The sequence below is a fragment of the Simochromis diagramma genome, unplaced genomic scaffold (assembly GCF_900408965.1).
Source record: "Simochromis diagramma unplaced genomic scaffold, fSimDia1.1 OVJJ01000510.1, whole genome shotgun sequence".
NCBI lineage: Eukaryota > Metazoa > Chordata > Actinopteri > Cichliformes > Cichlidae > Simochromis > Simochromis diagramma.
In genome coordinates this window covers 2253192-2275246 of record NW_024387326.1, presented here as the reverse complement: position 1 = coordinate 2275246, position 22055 = coordinate 2253192, and the positions used below count along the sequence as shown (strand labels likewise).

Genomic DNA, 22055 nt, shown 5'->3' with positions numbered 1-22055 from the left:
AAAAATACATTTTGACTTGATTTATCAAGCACGCTTATTGTATTAGAGTAATAATCGACTATTTAAACTTCGTTTGAAGTTCAGCTAGTAACTAACATAAAACTTAACTGGAAGGAGACGATTATCAGTGATATTTATTCTTCTTTACTTTCCCTTCAGTTAATAAGGTTGTAATATACCACACAGCTATATTTTAATCTCTTATCTATCGATGAGAGATTAAAATCCGTTTATATATTAATTACTTAGTTTAACTATTGCCATGTTTTGTTCACTCACCTGGTAAGACTCCTGCTGCGATCAAGAATGAAAACGAAAGGTTGAATCTGGAAAAACAGGTGGAACTAGTGTGTAAACAGTTCACTCTTACACACCCAGAAAACAAATACTTCATTGGAAATGTTTCACTTTATAAATTGTATGTTTAGGTCTCTCTCTCTCTCTGTCACACACACACACACACAATATCATATAGCAATAATCAACAAAAGCATCACTGCACCTCCATGGACAGAAACCATGGATCTATTTAAGCTTGTGACCTACGGCGGTGTTACTCAGGCCTGTGGCACATGACATGTATGTTAATTTACCACGTTATTGTTTTGATCAAGTTATATTGCTCTTCTTCTTCTTTCTGCAAACTAGATGTAGCAGGTGGATCTAAAAAAAAAAAAAAAAAAAGAGTTAGTCCGCCCCCAAAACACGCCTTTCTACTAAATGTGAACTGTAAAAGCCAGCAGGAAACTCATTACAGTGTTAGCTGCAACACGATCAGTTTCGTAGATCTTGGTCATGACTCCATGAAAACATGTGCAGCCGTGTGCTCCTGTTTTGAAACACTGCTCTGAAGTTATATTTCAAAACCCCCACATCACATGATCACTGCTAACTTTGTGAAAGTCAAATATTTTTTAATAAAAAGGTTTATATATGACAAATGTTAATATTGTTACTTGGTTTTCTCTTATTCAACTTGACTTTCCATTAGAATAATTAGCTACAAACATTCCTAGTTGTAGGTCCATTTAAGCTGTATAAAAGCTTAAATGGACATGGGCCGCTGACCTGAGGGTTGTTAGGTAGGATACTGAATTATTAATTAATATTAATTAATGTCTGCACCATCATACATTCTTGTTATACAATGAAAAAAAAAAACTCTACATTTTCTGAAATATTAGTGGGTGTTTTCTTGTTAGTTTTTTTTTTGTTCTAGATAGATTAGATTAGATTAGATTAGATTAGATAGAACTTTATTAATCCCTCAGGTGGGTACGTCTGGAAAATTAAGTTTCCAAGTAGCAGAACAGTGCCAGCAGTGGCCCACAGCTCATTTAATTTTGAGACCACTGTTTTAAGACATGCCAGCTGTGAATGAAGCAAACTTTAATGCACCCTATATTATTGTGAGTAGTTTGCATCCTCAGGAGTATGTATCATGTATCATCATTATGTACTGTATATATGTGTCATGCTAGTCTGCTACCTTGTATAGCAGGCTAGCATGATACAAAATCCTCTTCCTTGTAACCAATTAAGTTCACATATAGTGCAGAGTTCATGCTGTTGCACCTTGATTTGTTATTGAATAGAATAGAATAATCCTTTAATTGTCCCACAAGGGGAAATTTGGTATTGGTATTGCATCGTTATTATGTATTTACACCGTGAAGTCAACTTTTTTTTTTAAATGTAAATTTCTCCGAGCCATCATTTAGGTCTAAAGAGAAATTTACACAATTATTAAAAAAAAAAAGAAAAAAAAAAGATTTTTATAAATGAGTTTGAATTTCCTTCAGGTCTGGTTTTTCTGAATGGAGTTTTGAATCATGGCAGTCTTCTGCTCATCAAGATTTCTGCTCCCTGTAGGTGCATCTAAGAGTGGATGACTTTGTCAGAGTGTGGGATGCAGTTACTGATGCTGTGGGCTTGGGACAATTTTGTCAAATTTTGTTTAAGACACTAAAGTATTCCCATTGTTACCACCAAATCATACACACAGTGCTCATTGTTGAATCCACACGTCTATGCTGGCATGCACATAGAGATGGACAGATGACAAGAAACTTCTCACTTTATTTAAAAATACAATAAGTGGAAGATGCCAATGCCAGAGCCATAATTAATAATAATCATAATAATCATGACTTTCAAACAAAGTGCTGAACAGCTATAATAAATAAAAGCAATACAGAAAAAACCCCAATACAAGTTAAAAACTGATAAGAATTTAAAAAGTAATCGGCACAGAATTAAGACATGTAGTATAGGGTGAACAAGTGGCTCTTTAACTTAGCTTTAAAAACCTGAACAGAGCATGCCTGCCTAATATCTTGAGGGAGGTTGTTCCAAACAAAATGGGTCATGAAAAGAAAAAGCACGCTCCCAATTGTCTTTTTTCTGGCATTAGGAATGTTTAGAAGGCCAGTATCCTGAGATCGGAGCGCATGGGATGGAATATAGAGGCGCAAAAGGTCAGAGAGGTATGAAGATTAGCTTTCAGATGAACTTTCCTGACCATTTCCTTACCTCACTACATCCACTGAGCCACAATATATAAATATTGCATGTTCACAGAGGTCTTTTTTAAAAAATAATTCTTACATTTGATGACTAAGAAAAAAAACAATATTGTGGTGAGGTGCACTGATTGTGCTGTCATCGTGTGTGTGGTCCATGAAGCACCTCACAAAAAAAAAGAATAAAGGCAGAGAGGACGTTTTCCAGAAAGAATTTGAAAAATTCTCGACAGGTTTCTGCATTGCTTCAGTCCACTTTAAATGAGTTTGAAAGCCTATGGGGATTCTAAAAATCACATTACTTTATTTTGGCTTTTGTCACTTGATATTTATTACTAAACATTTAAATGGCTTTAGTAAACAATAAAATTAATGCTACACATATACATAAAGTAAAACATTATTTTAAAGGGTTAAAAAAGTCTCGTCAGAAACTTTGAATTGTTCTGATGTCTTGGTTAAAGCACGATCCTCACTCTCAAATCCGTCACACCTCAAAGGTAAGCAGATTAATATGGAACATGACTACGCATCTGACGTCCTCAAACAGAGAAAGGCATACACAGAAGCTAAGATATTCCTAAAACACAAGGGATATGCTTCCAGACACCTTTTCCAGCTAAACTTCATTCTACCCAAATGGAACAACATTCTACGATACTGCTGAAGAGGTGACAAAGGACATGTTTGACAGGGGCCTCCCAGTATCTATCTGCAAACCCCCAGGGTCGCCGTTGGCACAGATCAAGAAACTAACATGGACAATGAAAGGAAACGATGAGATGCACACTAGAGTCAAATGAGCCCTGTTTCACTCAGAGAAAGACTGCAACAGTATAGAAGGGACCCGCAATAAATGCATCAGCATTACAAGATATCGAGGTATATTAACCAGCTACAGGTAATATAACCTATCCTTTTTGAACTGCCTGCTTTTTACTTATTTTTTTTTTTTATTTATTTATTTATTTTCATTATTCCTTTTGTAAACTCTTCTGATTTCTGGAAAAAATAGAAAATATAATGACAAGTGAAGAGAAAGACACAATATGTCCCACAAGGGGAAATAAATTTAGGCACAATATTTAGAGCTATCACCTTGTCGTAATTAAGATGCTGGGAGTACTGGCTCATGCGCAGTGTGGGAGAATTGCACAAGGTCTTCCAATCAGGGGCCCACTCTGGAGTGGGTGGCTGTCCCCCTTAAAGATTTATTACACCAGGTCTTACAGGGTTTCCTTATTTCTTTTTCTCTTGTCAAATATCCACAAGTGGAATACCTGGTTTATTTTTTCTGAAAACAGAAGGAATGCTAATACAGTGGGGCAAAAAAGTATTTAGTCAGCCACCGATTGTGCAAGTTCCCCCACTTAAAATGATGACAGAGGTCAGTAATTTGTACCAGAGGTACACTTCAATTGTGAGAGACAGAATGTGAAAAAAAAATCCATGAATTCACATGGTAGGATTTGTAAAGAATTTATTCGTAAATTAGGGTGGAAAATAAGTATTTGGTCACCTCAAACAAGGAAAATCTCTGGCTCTCACAGACCTGTAACGTCTTCTGTAAGAAGCTTTTCTGTCCCCCACTCGTTACCTGTATGAATGGCACCTGTTTGAACTCATCATCTGTATAAAAGACACCTGTCCACAGCCTCAAACAGTCAGACTCCAAACTCCGCCATGGCCAAGACCAAAGAGCTTTCGAAGGACACCAGGAAAAGTATTGTAGACCTGCACCAGACTGGGAAGAGTGAATCTACAATAGGCAAGCAGCTTGGTGTGAAAAAATCAACTGTGGGAGCAATCATCAGAAAATGGAAGACGTACAAGACCACTGATAATCTCCCTCGATCTGGGGCTCCACGCAAGATCTCATCCCGTGGGGTCAAAATGATCATGAGAACGGTGAGCAAAGATCCCAGAACCACACGGGGGGACCTGGTGAATGACCTGCAGAGAGCTGGGACCAAAGTAACAAAGGTCACCATCAGTAACACACTACAACGGCAGGGAATCAAATCCCGCAGTGCCAGACGTGTTCCGCTGCTGAAGCCAGTGCATGTCCAGGCCCGTCTGAAGTTTGCCAGAGAGCACATGGATGATACAGCAGAGGATTGGGAGGATGTCATGTGGTCAGATGAAACCAAAGTAGAACTTTTTGGTATAAACTCAACTCGTCGTGTTTGGAGGAAGAAGAATACTGAGTTGCATCCCAAGAACACCATACCTACTGTGAAGCATGGGGGTGGAAACATCATGCTATGGGGCTGTTTTTCTGCCAAGGGGACAGGACGACTGATCCGTGTTAAGGACAGAATGAATGGGGCCATGTATCGTGAGATTTTGAGCCAAAACCTCCTTCCATCAGTGAGAACTTTGAAGATGAAACGAGGCTGGGTCTTCCAACATGACAATGATCCAAAACACACCGCCCGGGCAACAAAGGAGTGGCTCCGTAAGAAGCATTTGAAAGTCCTGGAGTGGCCTAGCCAGTCTCCAGACCTCAACCCCATAGAAAATCTGTGGCGGGAGTTGAAAGTCCGTGTTGCTCAGCAACAGCCCCAAAACATCACTGCTCTCGAGAAGATCTGCATGGAGGAATGGGCCAAAATACCAGCTACTGTGTGTGCAAACCTGGAAAAGACCTATAGTAAACGTTTGACCTCTGTTATTGCCAACAAAGGTTATGTTACAAAGTATTGAGTTGTATTTTTGTTATTGACCAAATACTTATTTTCCACCCTGATTAACGAATAAATTCTTTACAAATCCTACCATGTGGATTCATGGATTTTTTTTTCACATTCTGTCTCTCACAGTTGAAGTGTACCTCTGGTGCAAATTACTGACCTCTGTCATCATTTTAAGTGGGGGAACTTGCACAATCGGTGGCTGACTAAATACTTTTTTGCCCCACTGTACCACAAGGCTGTGTGATGAGCCCTTTCCTCTACTCCCTCTTCACCCACGACTGCAGACCTGCTGATGGTTCCAACACCATCATTAAGTTTGCCGATGACACCACGGTGATTGGCCTCATCAGTGACAACGATGAGGCCACCTACAGGGAGGAGGTGGATCGTCTGGCTGAGTGGTGCAACACAAACAACCTGCTGTTTAACACCGAGAAGACCAAGGAGCTCATCGTGGACTACAGAAGGAATGCTGACCCACATCCACCCATCCACATTAAGGGGACGGCTATGGAGCGTGTGAGCAGCTTCAAGTTCCTGGGAGTCCACATCTCCGAGGATCTCATCTGGATGACCAACTGCTCCAAGCTGGTCAAGAAGGCTCACCAGCGGCTCCTCTTCCTGAGGACTCTGAGGAAGAACCACCTGTCCTCAGACATCCTGGTGACCTTCTATCGCTGCACCATCGAGAGCATCCTGACCAACTGTATAACAGTCTGGTACGGGAACTGCTCTGCCTCGGACCGGAAGGCGTTGCAGAGGGTCGTGAAAACTGCCCAGCGCATCGCCGGAGCACCACTTCCTGCCATAAAAGACATCTACAGGAAGCGGTGTCTGAAAAGGGCTGGGAAAATCATCAAAGACCCCAGTCACCCATCACATGGACTCTTCACCCTCCTGCCCTCTGGGAGGCGCTACAGGAGCCCCCGGACTAAGACCACCAGGTACTGGAACAGCTTCTTCCCCACAGCTGTCAGACTCCTGAACTCTGCCTCCTGACATCTGACCCACACTAAACTCATGGACTGGACATACACACACCACAACCACCTACACACACACACAATGGACAACCGTACCCTCAAACACACAATAATAACATGGACTGAACCACCACTCACAACCACTAGCACTTTATATAGCCTCTGTAGAAATTATCCACATATCTCACTTATCTTAACTGCACTACTGTATAGTTCTGTGTAAATAATCATTCTGTACATATGATAATTTTTAATCCTACAACTGTTTATAACTTGCATAGTTCACATTTCTGTATAACTGTATATCTCAGATTTCTGTATAGTTTTTTTTATTTCATATTTATATCCTGTTCATAGCCTGTACATAGCTTGTATTCACTACAGCCTGTACATACTTATAGTTATAGAATATTCACAACATACTTCATACCGTGTACATTATAACATACCATAATAGACCCATTTCTGTAATATACTTACATATCTATATTATTGTTAATATATATTGTAATATATCTATATCACTAAAGCACTTCTGGATGGACGTAAACTGCATTTCGTTGCCCTGTACCTGTGCATGTGCAATGACAATAAAGTTGAATTCTATTCTATTCTATTCTAGAGGGCGCGGCCGTTTTGTGAGTAATGTTTTGTAGTGATGGGATTTCCAGCTCTTTTTAGAGAACCGGCTCTTTCAGTTCGGCTCACTAAAAAGAGCCGGCTCTTTCGGCTCCGAACCGGATCTTCAGGTTGCTTTGTTGCTTTAATTCATTTATTATTATCAATAATATAAAATCATGCACAAAAGGAATTACTAATGTAAAAAAAAAGTGGTTTTATATATGTTTATATATAAATATATGCGGTGGCCCCTAGAGACAAAGCACGTACAAACTCCAAAACACATTTCTAGCATGAACTGAACTTCCAAAACAGAGCTACCTAGATCACTTAAATTACACAATTGAAAGCATGAAAGCATATGTGTATTGTTTGTGTATTTCTACACAAGCATTCATATATAGTCAAATAAAAAATAAAAATAAAAAAATGTTCATTTACCTGTTACTACCACACACCAAATCCGGCCGTTGGTACTTGCTGGCTTGTGTAGCCACTAGGTAACAAAAGCTCAACACTGCCCCTAGCATCCTGGAGCACTTCTGTTGTCTTTTGTACGTGTTTTGAGTTTTTATGTGCTTCTGAGTTTTTACGTTTTTTTGGAGTTTGTACGTGTTTTGGAATTTGTACGTGTTTTTGAGTTTTTACGTGTTTTTGAGTTTGTACGTGCTTTGTCTGTAGGGGCCACCGTAAATATACTTTTATTTATTCACTCCACATAAAATGTGATAAATAAATCATATAATACAAAAATCAACTATTCACATTTCAATTTTTATAATGTTTTTTATAAAATATAAAACTGCAAAAATTATGTACAAAGCCAGATACAATATGTTACCAGGAAATGTACAGAGGATGTTTTTTGACTGAGAAGGGGACTATGACTTGGGGGGGAAAATTAAATCTGAAGACTCTTAAAGCACGGACAAAGGTTAAAACCTTTTGTGTTACTATTTATGGGGAACAGTTTTACTGTGGACCTACAGCAATGTTCAAGCATTAGTCAGTTTATAAAGATGTTTCAAAAACTGCTTTTGGAAGAATATGAAACTGATAAAGTTGATCACCCATTGTATATATAACTATGCTAAATTGTATCTAAATTATATCTATCACTGTAGCTATGTTTATACATGTTCTCCTTGTTTATTGTGTGGGGTAAGTGATGATGGGAATTAGGTGAATAGTGGGATTCAATAGAATGTTGAGCATGGGGTAGGGATTAATAAGTATGTTATACTTCTTCCTACTCCATTTCAGACCTGATAATTGTCATTTCATGTCATTTAGACTCTGTTTTATTTTATTTATTTATTTATTTTTGTTTTCTCTAAGCACATACGTGTGTGTATTTACATATATATTCGTATTTGTAAATGCAAGTATGTGTACTTGTGTATATATTGTTTTTTTCTGTATATGTCTGAAATAAAGATACAATACAAATACAAATACAACTTTTAACTATTTAAATTTTCAGCTTTTTCCTTTTACAAATTTAAAGTGAAACAACACAAAACACTGCAAACCACAACACAATTAAATATAAATTATAATATGAAAACAAAAAGAACATGCATATTCTCTGTCATATGGACCTGCATGAATAAACTTTCTGAATCCTTTATCATCTGCAACTGAAAATAGTTGTGGATGATTACTATACCTTTCTAATGTGATGTTGTTGGCCCTGGCTCTCTTTCTCTGTCTCTCCCTCCTGCTCTGTTCCTGTGCTACTGAGTGTAACTACCGCCCCTCCCCCCCTCTTCCCAGCGTAAAGCACAAGGCTCGCATGCTGAGTGGAGCGAGAAAAAAGTGCGAGAGAGAGGGTGAGAGAAAGAAAAAAAAAAAAAACCACGGCTCGCGATAAGGAGCCGGCTTGCATCGTTCACGTCAAAGATCCGGCTCTAAGATAGATACCAGGATGGCCAGCTCCACCGCCGATGGACTGTCCTGGGACCCGTCCCTCATCTGCCTCAGAGCCGTCCTCCCCTGTGGGCCTGTAAAACAGCACAAAACAAAGAAATGAGAAGGCTGCTACTAGATTTTAATTTCAACATTGAAAAAAAACAACAACCCAAAAACAGGATATAATCAGATTGGTTGTAGATATTTAGTAAAGGTGATCACAAGGCAATCCCACCGACTAAAAAGGTATCAGTGCTTGCTGTACATACCTGTGGGTGCAGCAGCAGCAGGAGCTCAGGGACTGGGGATGCTCTGCTGCAGAATCAGTTGGTTCTATCAATACAGTATTACATGTTAACAGGTTGAATATAATAATCAGAGTAGACAGTGGTCCCTCATTTATTGCAGCAGGGGTTCTCAGAATAACTAGCCCCTGGTCACGCACTTTATACACTGTTTTCCCCACACACATGAACATTGGTCACAGTTCTCACAATTGATTCTCAAAGTGCAAACCTTTGTAGATTGCAAAACGTAAAAGTATTATTATGCCGCGTTTTGTCTTCATCTGCCTGCCACTTTCGTGTGCCTTTTTCCCCTCACGGTGCAGGTGTCTATTTCCGAATGAGGGTCATAGTTATGGGTGTTTTTGTGCTGTTTTTTTTCTATTGGACGTGATGGTTATCAAAACCAAACGTGATAAATTTGGCAAGCGCAGGAGACACGACACAGAGGAGATTTGTCAATCAGGCTGCAGAATGCAATGCTGTACGGTGCAAAAAAAAGAAAAGAAAAAGAAAATCAGCGAAAAAGCGAAGCAGTGACGGATGAGCGGGACCACTGTGTGCTGTTTATTAATAAACAATAAAATATATTCCTAAATGACAACATGCATAAAAGCAGAACGGTATTTGTACGTCAGTGGGAAAATAGCGGTGGCTTGCTAGCTTTTGTGCGGCTTCCCCGGGTGTCGCGGTTCGAATTTTGAGGAAGAGACATACGACTGAAAGTCCATAGTGGGTCAACACAAATTATTTTATTAAAACACATATATATATGGTGAAGATAGGCTCTACAAAACATCAAGCTCCATCTTCCCCCTTACAATAGGTGGGTGTAATATTTATACTTATGATTACCAGTACCTCGCGTCACTAAAACAGAACAGTTCCTCTTTCAGTTCCTCCAGATGCATCCTGTTATTCTACTTGTCCAGACTTAAACAACACTTGCAGTCAGTTTACCCAGACAGGCTATGTGTCTGTGTCGTTAATCTAAGTGCATGACGCCCCCCAGCCTGCTGAATGCACACAGGCAACATGTAGTAAATTATACTATAAACATGTAGGCAACCTTTCAATAGCTGAACTTTGCTCCATTGATCGGCCAGACATCGCGCTGCCCGTAGCTTCAAACCATTAATTAACTTAACCGAGCTTCAACCTTTTAATTATGCAATATGTGTATAACATGATTACAGTTGCACCTGCAATGAAAGATTATGTGCTTATGCTAACACCTGAAATACAGACTTTACTGTAACCTCACCAGTTTCAATAAATGTGTCAATAAAATGATAACAATGATAAATCATAAATGATGCAACAATAATAATAAGGATTATGAATAGTGACAGTAAAATAATATTTCATCTCGACACTCCTCTTTGGCCTCAAAAAAGGCCAACACTCCTCTTATTGTCTCACTCCTCGGGCCACTCAGCCACCTCCTCTTTGAGTGAAATGATGCTCTGCGATCCTTCTCTTCTTTCTTCAACTTCCCAGGTAGACTACTGGTTAGTCGTCGCACGGGTCAGAGGGTTTATTCTGCCTCTGTTTTGCCACCCGTGTTAATTGGAGATGAGCTTGTCTCCACCAAGCCCTCATCTGCTACTGCACATTGAGACCAATGGAACTAGGTCTCGCCTGTCCCCTTCAACTGGGCCGCTGTTGTGATACGAGCCGTCACTTCTGGAGCTTGGCACGCTCCCTTCATCCCTCAGGTTCTCCTGTTCCAACACTTCTGTACTATGTCTGCTGTTCCTCAAGATGATCACTGATCCTCCTCAAGCCTCTATCCTGGCCTCCGCTTCCATCCTGTAGGCGCCCTTCCTCACTCACTTCTCGTCCTGGCACCTCACGACACCTACAAATTAAAATGACCCTCCTCTTGCACCTGGCTTCCGCCATGTGTCAACTCCCCACTGAGATCTGTACAAGAACGTCACACATTCTCCCTAAAACAATCTCCTGCCAACCTGTAAGCTTGTGTAAAAACATCAGTTACATGTTAAGCTCATCTAACTCCCAGCTCCACCTGGAACCTGTATCCTGGAAAACAAATCTGTTAAATCAAACATCTTATTTACAACCAACTATAAATCATGAAAGCGATAAAGTATTCAGCATAACAGACAAGTATCATGTTCAGGATTTCTCAAATCATTAAACCACTATTAGTGCCGCAATTTATTTTATCCCGAATTTAATCGTGTGCCTTTTTCCCTCGCGGTGCAGGTGTCTATTTCCGAATGAGGGTCATAGTTATGGGTGTTTTTGTGCTGTTTTTTTTCTATTGGACGTGATGGTTATCAAAACCAAACGTGATAAATTTGGCAAGCGCAGGAGACACGACACGGAGGAGATTTGTCAATCAGGCTGCAGAATGCAATGCTGTACGGTGCAAAAAAAAGAAAAGAAAAAGAAAATCAGCGAAAAAGCGAAGCAGTGACGGATGAGCGGGACCACTGTGTGCTGTTTATTAATAAACAATAAAATATATTCCTAAATGACAACATGCATAAAAGCAGAACGGTATTTGTACGTCAGTGGGAAAATAGCGGTGGCTTGCTAGCTTTTGTGCGGCTTCCCCGGGTCAGCGAAAACTCTAGAGAAAACTTAAGAGAAATGAATGAACTTACCAGGTTGCCCGATCTCTTCACATATCTTCCTCCAAGCTCGGTCCTTTTTATTCCTGTCTCGGTACAGAAAGCAGCTGGTGTTGTACAGCTCCGGGTTGTTTGCTACGGCATTGATTAGCCTTCCCACCATTGAAGTATGAAGGGCTTTGGCTGGATCTGCCCCTTTGACCTAGGTCACAGCCACGTCACCAGGCTCCTGATTGGTTGTCGCGGCGCGATTTGTTTCGTTCGCGACCGACCCATCACTAATGTTTTGACTGGGATGAAAAATGGTGTTCATGGAGGCAGTGTGAATCACAACTTATGCTCGGGAGCAGTTTACGTGGGTTCATTGAGAGTGTGCGTCCATAAGACTGGTGAGTTACAGGATATTTCTTGTGTAAGAAGGATAGTCTGTATGGTTTATCGCTCTGGACATCCTCTGTTTGTACATTTTCTATAAGCTAAGTTATCGCTAAGCTAAGCGGGCTAAGCTAAGTTCGCCTAGGCCAAACTGAGTTCAGTTTGAGTTGGTGATTTGTTATGTGTATTTGCCTTCTTTAGTTGGCATCATAAGTGAGTGGGGCACAAGAGTTAAGTGATGGAAAGATGTTTATTTTCTTTGTTGTCAAATGTGGTTCAGACTATAAGTAAAAGTCGCCAGCTTAGTAGTAGGGCCTATAAGACAAGTATGTGGCTGTAATATGTTATATGGTGATTATTGTTGTCTATAATTTGATTGTAATTTGTGTTCTGTTTGTAGAACCACACACATACCCACACCCACACTAAATCTGCCATTAAAGAGCTGAACAACATTTATTTGGTCCTTGGTCCGTCGAGCCGGATCCAAACACATCGCGTCCACCGAGGAGGGGGAGACGAGACACTGAAGTCTGCTAGCAGCCAGGACGTCTGGGACTCCACGGCTACGTGACCGTGCGGTTAAACGCAGGTACGGGAGTGCGCTAGCTGTGCGTGTAGACGCAAGCTACCTGGTTTCTCCACCAGTTTTAAAAAAAATTTTTAAGGAGGTTTTCAAGGAGGGTTAAGAAGGTTTCTCAACCAAAAGCAGGTTTTTTGTCCGCTGCTGAGGGCGTTGAGTGTCTGGTTTCTCCACCAATATGTAAGGAGGATAGAGCTCTCGTTGGTGCCTATTTTGTGTGTGAATGCGCATGTGAGTTTTTGCTGGCCAGACGTGGTCTGTGTGAGTGTGGCTGATTGTTGTTTTGTAATGGGGAATAAACTGAATAAGTCTGCCTTGAAAGGGGATGAAATACATTGCAAAGTATTCCCTGGGCAGCACGTAGTATGTAGATCATTGAAGAAAGAAATGAATTTGTACACAAAGCAGATGAAAAAGTAAGTGTGAATGTGTCTGACGACACGGTGTGTGTGTGAAGAGGTCTCCAGCTGGGGCACAGATGATTCTGCAGGTCACCTTCTGCCCCCATGGACACAAAAGAAATAAAATAGTTTTGTTGATGAAAAAAAAAAAGATAAATGAAGAGTGTTTGGTCTTTCTCAGCCTGAAACAACTACAATCTCACTTTCTGTTTTTAAGGATGGAGAGTTCAAAAATCAGAGAGAGAGATGTGTGTTGTTTTAAGCAGTGATGAGAATAATGAAAATGTCTTAGTTTGTCACTTCAGGTGAAGAGCAGACCTGGATCAATTTTCCACATACAGCAGTTGGAAGAAAATTATAGGTTTAACATCATTGGAAACACCCAGGCCGAGCTTTTGGCTGAGTGGTGTTTACAGCTTAACTCCTATGTGTTCCTCACCCTGAGAAAGCAAGCTCCACGGAAGCTAACCTCTGCCTGGAGACAGGGAGTGCAGTTCCAGAAGCACAGGCATGAACATCAATAGTTGACAGCAGGCCAAGAGACAGCTGAGTCCTGAGCAGAGAGGTCCAGCAGCAGTGTGTGCAAACGGCATCAGAGAGAAAAATAATCCATCATCATGGATGGATGGAGATGTGTTTGAGAACACAGAGGAATTCTGTTGTTTAGTGTGGGAAATCAAATTTGGGTTAGCAATCCTGGAGAAAAAATGAAACTGACTGCTTTAGGGGGTAAAATTGAGAAGGAGTCTTGACCACAAAATGAGAAAGGTACACAAAAACACACACAAACAGAAAATGCATACACATACAATGAAACTCATGAAGACCAGACAGCGTCTAAACATGTGATTCTGTTTGTCAACTTGTCCAAGTCACTTAGTAGGTTGAAAATTGATACATAGACTAGTGGACTAATATTAGAGGAGAGATGATTGCATCATAGCCTGGGAGAAAACAGAATGCTGATGTGGGGTGTTATGAACTTGCATGTTCATGTGTTTGATTTGTGCAGGTGATATATCCTTGCTCCGATTGGTGCGTGGATACACCGCCCCGATGTGACTGGTTCCAGCTGGAGGACCCACCCATTAAAAGGAGGCTGGAGTGCTACGGCGGGAGCAGTGTTGCCAACTCCTCAGTAAGGAAAATCGCTATTGGTTGTCGTAAAAGTTGCTAGAAGTCGCTAAATGACGTCATCGCCTAATTTGCATAATTGGTCATGCTAATCTAATTGTAACCTATGTTGTTGGAGAGAGAAATAACATCGTGGAAGAGACATAAAGTGAGTAAAAAACGTCCTAAATGCATTTAGAGTTTATTTAGAACTACAAATTAAATTTCTTTTAGCAAATTTTGTTTTTTCAATGTCACAATTCCAACCCTGCTCCTTTACCCGGGCTTGGACCGGCAAAAGTGACCCGAAATAGGCACTCTGGTGGAGTTACTTTGTGTGTGTGTGTGTGTGTGTGTGTGTGTGTGTGTGTGTGTGTGTGTGTGTGTGTGTTTATAAGTAGTTTTAAACCTTGTGATCCACAAAACAACATAAGAGTAAAAGAGTAAAAAAAAGAACTGACTGCGTTACAGCACCCGCTGCTTGTTGAGAGTAAAAGCGATGAGTGCCTCGGTGAGTGCCTCTATTGTGGTCACAGGGGACATGTTGTGGCTACCTGCCCTTCGCGGGCAAAAGGGAGCGCCCGCCAGTGATGGTAGGAGTACTGGTGGGCGAGCTGAGCCAGGAAGAAGCTCCTCCCCGTTTAACACTACCGGCCACACTTTCCATTCACTCAAAGAGTCGCTCCCTATCGGTGTTGATCGACTCTGGGGCGGAACAAAACTTTATTGACTGTCAGTTAGCCCGGCAACTTGGGTTACTATTGGAGCCCCTGCCTCATGCATTACAGGTTACAGCGTTGTCAGGCCAACGCCTTCCAGACATCACTCTGGTGACGGAGCCTGTCGAGCTCACCCTCTCTGGCAACCATTCTGAAGAAATCTGTTTTTTGGTGTTTAGAGCAGCTTGCACTCCGCTGGTTCTCGGCCACCCTTGGCTACAACAGCACAACCCTCACATCGATTGGCTAAAGGGGCGTATCACTGGGTGGGGGGAGGACTGCCACATGACCTGCCTTAAAGCTGCCTCGCCTCCAAGCACTGAAACGCCCTCTCCTGGGGAATTGAAATCGGCTGATTTAACTAATGTGCCCTCTGTTTATCACGACCTAGCCGAGGTGTTTCAAAAGGCTCGCGCCCAGTCGCTTCCTCCTCATAGGCCCTATGACTGTGCTATCGACCTGCTCCCGGGAGCTCCTTTACCCACCAGTCGGCTCTATAGCATCTCACTTCCAGAACGAGAAGCTATGGAGAAGTACATTACGGAATCCCTGGCTGCCGGCCTCATTCGGGCCTCCACTTCTCCAGTCGCGGCAGGCTTCTTCTTTGTCGAAAAGAAGGATAAAACCCTCCGGCCATGCATCGACTATCGCGGATTAAACAACATCACAGTCAAAAATAAATACCCTCTGCCTCTCCTCACTTCGGCCTTCGAACTCCTCCAAGGGGCTACTGTTTTCACCAAACTGGATTTGCGAAACGCATACCATTTGGTTCACATCCGTGAGGGCGATGAGTGGAAGACCGCCTTCAACACCCACCTCGGTCACTTCGAGTACCTTGTCATGCCCTTTGGTCTCACTAACGCCCCTGCGGTGTTCCAAGCCCTGGTGAATGACATGCTCAGAGACTTCATTAACCGTTTTGATTTTGTCTATCTAGACGACATCCTGATCTTTTCCAGAGACCAGTCCGAGCACGAGACCCATGTCAGACAGGTCCTGCAATGACTCCTCGAGAACCGATTGTTCGTCAAAGGAGAAAAGTGTGAGTTCCACGTCTCCACCGTTGCATTCCTGGGGTACATAATCGACCAAGGAAACCACCGCCCGGACCCTGTGAAGGTAAAAGCCGTTGTTGAGTGGCCGGAACCTCCTAATCGGCGCCAACTGCAACGTTTCCTTGGGTTTGCAAACTTCTACCGGCGGTTCATTCGGGACTTCAGCCGAGTTGCCTTGCCGTTGACCCAGCTAACCTCTCCCAAGCTTCCTTTTCAGTTGAACAAAGAGGCTCAGGCAGCTTTCCAAGAACTGAAGAAACGGTTCGCCTCAGCCCCCATCCTGATCCAACCCGACCTCACGCAGCCATTTGTGGTCGAGGTTGACGCCTCCGACTCAGGGGTTGGAGCGGTTTTGTCGCAACGGAAGGACGGTAAGCTCCATCCTTGTGCCTTCTTCTCCCGCCGTCTGACCCCTGCGGAGAGAAACTACGACGTCGGGGATCGGGAGCTGCTGGCGATAAAACTAGCCCTGGAGGAGTGGCGGCACTGGTTGGAGGGCACGGCTCAGCCTTTCCTCGTCTGGACTGACCACAAGAACCTGGCATACCTGCAATCAGCTAAGAGGCTCAACGCCCGACAGGCCAGGTGGGCCCTGTTTTTCACCCGTTTCCACTTCTCCATCTCTTACAGACTCAGTTCCCGGAATGTCAAACCTGACGCCCTGTCCCGGCAGTTCTCAGCCTCGGAGGACCCCACTGAGCCTGCTCCCGTGCTCCCCGCCACCTGTGTCGTGGGCGCCATCTCCTGGGGGATCGAAGCAGCCATTCGGGAGGCTCAGGTGGCGGAACCGGATCCGGGCGGTGGGCCAGCCCAACGGCTCTACGTCCCTCAATCTGTACGTTCCCAAATACTTCAATGGGCCCACACTGCCCGCTTCACGTGCCACCCAGGGATCCACCGCACTATCACCTTCCTCCAGCGCTACTTCTGGTGGCCCTCTTTGACTAAAGACGCTCGGGAGTACGTCAGCGCCTGCGCAACCTGTGCCCGGAATAAACAGTCTCATCAGCCGCCCGCTGGACAGCTCAATCCCCTGCCGACTCCGTCCAGGCCGTGGTCCCACATAGCTTTGGACTTTGTGACCGGACTGCCGCCATCAGCAGGTAACACTGTCATACTTACCATCGTAGACCGTTTTTCTAAAGCTGCCCACTTCTTAGCTCTACCCAAGCTTCCCACGACCATGGAGACCGCACGACTGCTTACCCTCCATGTGTTTCGCCTGCACGGGATCCCGGAGGAAATAGTTTCTGACAGAGGCCCCCAGTTCACCTCTGGCGTCTGGAAGGAATTCTGCTCCTCATTAGGAGCAAAGCTCAGTCTGACCTCCGGTTACCATCCCCAAAGCAACGGTCAGTGTGAGCGAGCTAACCAAGAGCTCGAGGCAATGTTGCGGTGCATAGCGTCCTCTAACCAGTCCATGTGGAGTGATGAACTACCCTGGATTGAGTACGCCCATAACAGTCTGACTTCCTCCGCCACTGGTCTGTCTCCCTTCGAGGTCTCACTGGGTTTCCAGCCACCTCTCTTCCCCTCTGTCGAGGGTGAGCATTCTGTACCGTCTGTCCAGGCCCATCTACGTAGGTGCCGACGAGCCTGGCGGGCCGCACGGACGGCGTTGCTGCGCACCAAGGACCGAACCAAACGGACCGCAGATCGCCACCGCACACCAGCTCCAGCATACAGCGTGGGACAAAAGGTATGGCTGTCCACACGCTTTGTTCCTCTCAGGACTGAGTCCAAGAAGCTCAACCCAAACTTCATTGGTCCGTTTGAGGTTTCGGCACTGATCAACCCCGTCTCTGTGAAACTCCTGCTGCCGCGCAACATGAGGATTCACAATGTGTTCCACGTCTCCCAAATCAAACCTGTCCGGAATAGCCCTCTGTGCCCTCCTTCCAGGCCCCCTCCACCCGCCCGGCTTGTGGACGGCTTGCCCGCCTATTCCATCACGCGGATTATGGACTCTCGCCGCCGCGGGCGTGGCTTCCAGTACCTTGTGGACTGGGAGGGCTATGGCATTGAGGAGCGGTCCTGGGCTCCGCGGGCCGCTGTCCTGGACAAGCGTATGCTGTGGGCCTTCCATCAGTCTCATCCTGGTAAGCCTGGTGGGTCGCCGGGGTGCTCCCGTTGAGGGGGGGGGTACTGTCATGGTCCCTGTGCCCCGCTGGTCAATCCTCTATTGGGCAATATGTTTGTGGTTTGTTTGCTCTCTCTCTCGCTCTCTCTCACTCTCTCTCTCGCCACGGCGATGCTCACTGCGGGCTCCCGCTGCTGGCCCACACACCTGCTCATCACCACACCGGCCGCTGATCCCAGCTGATTACTGCACTACTTAGATGGCGAGTCTGCACTAGTCTTCGCTGGATCGTTGAGCTATCAGTGTCAGTTTGACTTGTGTACCTGCTAACCTGTATTCTGAGAATCCCTTGTAGTTATCCCGCTAACCCGTCATTTTTGTGTGTAGATCGTTTTTTGGAACCCGATGCTGAGAGGAGTGATTGGAGAGGAACATTTTGTACAGAGAGTGTGGAACACCCTTTCCCCAACCCTGTTTCCCCACGGACCCTGGCGACCCAGACCCGTTTCCCCCTGCACATTGTATATAGCCACTTGGTGCATGTGTTCACTGTAAATAAACGCATTGTTCCCTCGCTTCGCTTAAAGGAATACCCTGGCCTGCGCCTGAGTCTCTTTCGGAAACCCTAACAGGTCCTCGCGTTTCTCCTCATGACCCAGCACTGTTCCTGTGGCAGCTGCTGGCTCAGACTCTGTCTTTATTTTTGACTTTGTTTTGGTAAGGTCAGGGGTGCGGGATTTGTGTAGATTTGTTTTTGTTTATTGTTTTGGCCTTGGCTCACCCTGAAGTGTTGACACTCCCGTTTTGTTGTTCCTTTTTTCCACGTAAATAAATAAATAAATCACATTATAACGAACGGATTTGTTTCCTGTGGCTGCTTGGGTCTTGGGGGGGAAGCGAGTGCCTCACTCATGTTATTGCCTGACCCTAGATGGGTTGTAACAGGGGTCTTGAATGAGTGAGCTGAGTGAGCAGATTGTTGAGTTTCTGGTGTGTGAAGAAGTTTTAACATGACACACATTTGATTACAGGAGAAGAAATTCATTATATGATAAGACAACAGGGTTATGTTGTGTGATGTTGTGTTGTGTGGCTGATTGGATGAATGTTTGATATCAATCTGGCTGATGATTTGTCTTTTGTTACAAAGTTGAGCCTGCCAATTAAGTTTGGTATGATTTACCCTCCTGAGATGAAGAACATGTGCTGGACTGCTAAAAGCTGACAAGAGTTGACAAGACATGACTGACTTGATACCTGTGGTGGCAGATTTCTTTTCTCATGTATTAATCACATATTTACGGAGCCCCGCAGGGGACATGGGAGAAAAAAAAATTAAGACGAACTTTTGCGAGATCTCGCAAAACTTTTTTGATCTCGCTCCTTTTTGATAGCGGTTCAGTTGAAGGGTGCAGACATGGAGGAGGATTTAGAACATTTCTTGCAGTCAAGAGAGGTCCCACACGACGACATCATGCACATGCAACAAGACAAAGTACGTATAAACAACAAAGCATGAAACACCGCGGTTCAAAAGGCGAGTAACTTGTTGAAAAACCGAGGTCGTATATGCAGGCCTTTAATGTTAACTCTTGCAAATATGTTCAGGTTCATTAAACATAACTCGTTAAGTGCACATATGTTTTGAAATTTCAAATCGTGTCCAAATTCATGGGCTGCATCCTCCCGAGGACTCGGGCTTCGTGGTCTACGTGAAGGTCCTCAGAAGGTCGGGTAGGCCGGAAGTAAATGGCTGGGGAAATTGGACGGTCTAGCCTTCTGATTAGTGTCACCGCTGTCTCGGTGGAGTTTAATAAACTCGGCCGTCTGCTTCTTTCTATCTAAAATATAACACGACACTGGAGTAAATTCTCGACCATCTCACACTTCTGTTTAATCAGTTTTCTGTTTGACGTTGATTAAGTGGTGTAAAAACCAAGGAGGAACCCACCCGGGGGATTAATAAAGTTTTATTTTATCGAATTTAATCTAATAACTTTAATCTCAGTCAAACCGGTTTACTCACGAACAAATAAAACACTGAAAAAAGCCAAACATTAACATTTTTAGGTTGTCTAAGTGTTTTATATATTACGTTTAGCCTAAGTAGCAAAAGTCCGCGGTGATCTGAAAATGATGTGCTGGGAGTTGTGCCGTTCTCGGCGGCTTCAGTGACCGTCGAGCTCTCGGCTAGCTATCGAGCTGGTGGGTAACAGACATCAACGAAAACGTCGAAGCACTTGCAAATATGCGATATCTTGATAAACTGAGCAGATATTTCAAGTTTACACACCCACGTTCTCACCTGAAATATGTTAAAAGTTTATTTTGTGACCCAGAAAGATTAATAACAGTCATTTTAAAACTTATTAGCGGCCGCCATTACCGGAAACTGGAGTTTGGCTGGGCCGCGCTATAAATTCTGGGATATGGTGGACACACCCGACCCATCCTTCAAATTCGGTGAAAAGTGAATGTATGTAATTCTTTGTATTACAGCCCCTGGTATATGTTAATTTTGTTCTGGTTGTATACATGTTCTGTATACTGTTTCTTAATAAAGTTTAATAATTAAAAAAAAAAAAAAATTCGGTGAAAAGGAGGACGCATTTGTCCGCTGCATTCGGAGGAGTCTACGAATTTAAAACAGAATCTTTGTAGAGATTGCCATAATTGTTGTACATTTCTGTGCAAAAAAAAAAAAAAAAGGAGTCTACGAATTTGGATAGCCTTCGGCGCATCACTGTGACGTAATCGGTCTACAAAAGCGTCCTCAGGAGGTTGCAGCCCATGAATTTGGATGTTGTTATCCGGCTGTGCCATTACCATGGTAACATGGACACCATGGCACAAAATACTTGGTGGAACTTACCTTACTTATACCTTACTAGCAAAATATTTTTTAGTAACATAGTATATAAATATCTACTACTATTACTATACTAATACTAACACAGCAACAGTAAAGTAATAAGACACAAGTTGACAGAGTAACTTTTGATAATGATCATGAACAGTGATTAAGAACTCTATTTCTAATACAGTTAGTATTCCATGTGTGCTAGTGTGGCTTCCTAGAATAAAAGTATATTAATAGCATTTCTCTAATGTTTTATGTCTGCAGGTGGATAAGACAGTGCTGTCCGTCATGACTGATGGACAAATGGCAAAATACATAAGGACATATGGTGACAGAGTAGCTGTCCAGTCCTTCTGTCAACAAACTAAGTACAGCACAGACAAAGAGAGTCTTCTGCTGAACCTAAGAGATAAAATTGCAGCATGGAAAGTAAGATCAAAAACCAAAGGAGTGCTGTGTGGTTCATCAGGTGTGTTCCACAAGCAAGGTGAAGGGATGGCAAGACAAAGAAATACTGCAGGAGAGAAGACCTGCAGAAAACCCTGAATATTTAGAGATGAGCCTCATAATAACTCAGTAATGATGATGAAACAGAACAGAACTTAGCTAATATAAACTCAGACAGAAACCACACTGACATGATAATACTGTTACAAATGATTCCCTGTTTTTCCTGCACTGATTACAGATGCCTGTGACCTGACACTTGACCGAAACACAGCATCTGTGAGCATTCATTTAACCGAGGAGAACGGAAAGGCAGAGGCTGTTCCAGAGAACCAACCATATCCTGGAAAGATTTCATGAAGATCAGGTTTTGTGTGAAGAAGGTCTGACAGGTCGCCATTATTGGGAGGTTGAGTATTTTTTTGCAGATATTGCAGGGGCATATAAAACTATCAACAGGGTGCCCGACCTTTCCTCTTATTCTTCTTCTGACTATGGTTTTGGTGACAATGAAAAGTCTTGGTGCTTTAAAGATCAGGACATATCTCATGCTTTACATTTGCAAAAAAGACATGTTGCATTTGTGGCAGTACAGTGGGGCAAAAAAGTATTTAGTCAACCACCGATTGTGCAAGTTCCCCCACCTAAAATGATGACAGAGGTCAGTAATTTGCACCAGAGGTACACTTCAACTGTGAGAGACAGAATGTGAAAAAAAAATCCATGAATCCACATGGTAGGATTTGTAAAGAATTTATTCGTAAATCAGGGTGGAAAATAAGTATTTGGTCAATAACAA

At 43.2% G+C, this 22055-nt stretch overlaps 1 protein-coding gene across 1 annotated transcript in view; it reads left to right on the top strand.

Moving 5' to 3' along the window:
• The window catches only part of LOC120717724 (NLR family CARD domain-containing protein 3-like), a 77643-nt gene extending 55854 nt beyond the window's left edge, over positions 1–21789 (top strand). Inside the window, exon 13 of the mRNA XM_040005937.1 lies at positions 21498–21789. Coding sequence (XP_039861871.1) covers positions 21498–21616 — 119 coding nt within the window. The 3' untranslated portion in view covers positions 21617–21789. The remainder of the gene's footprint in view (positions 1–21497) is intronic.
• Positions 21790–22055: the final 266 nt, after the last annotated feature.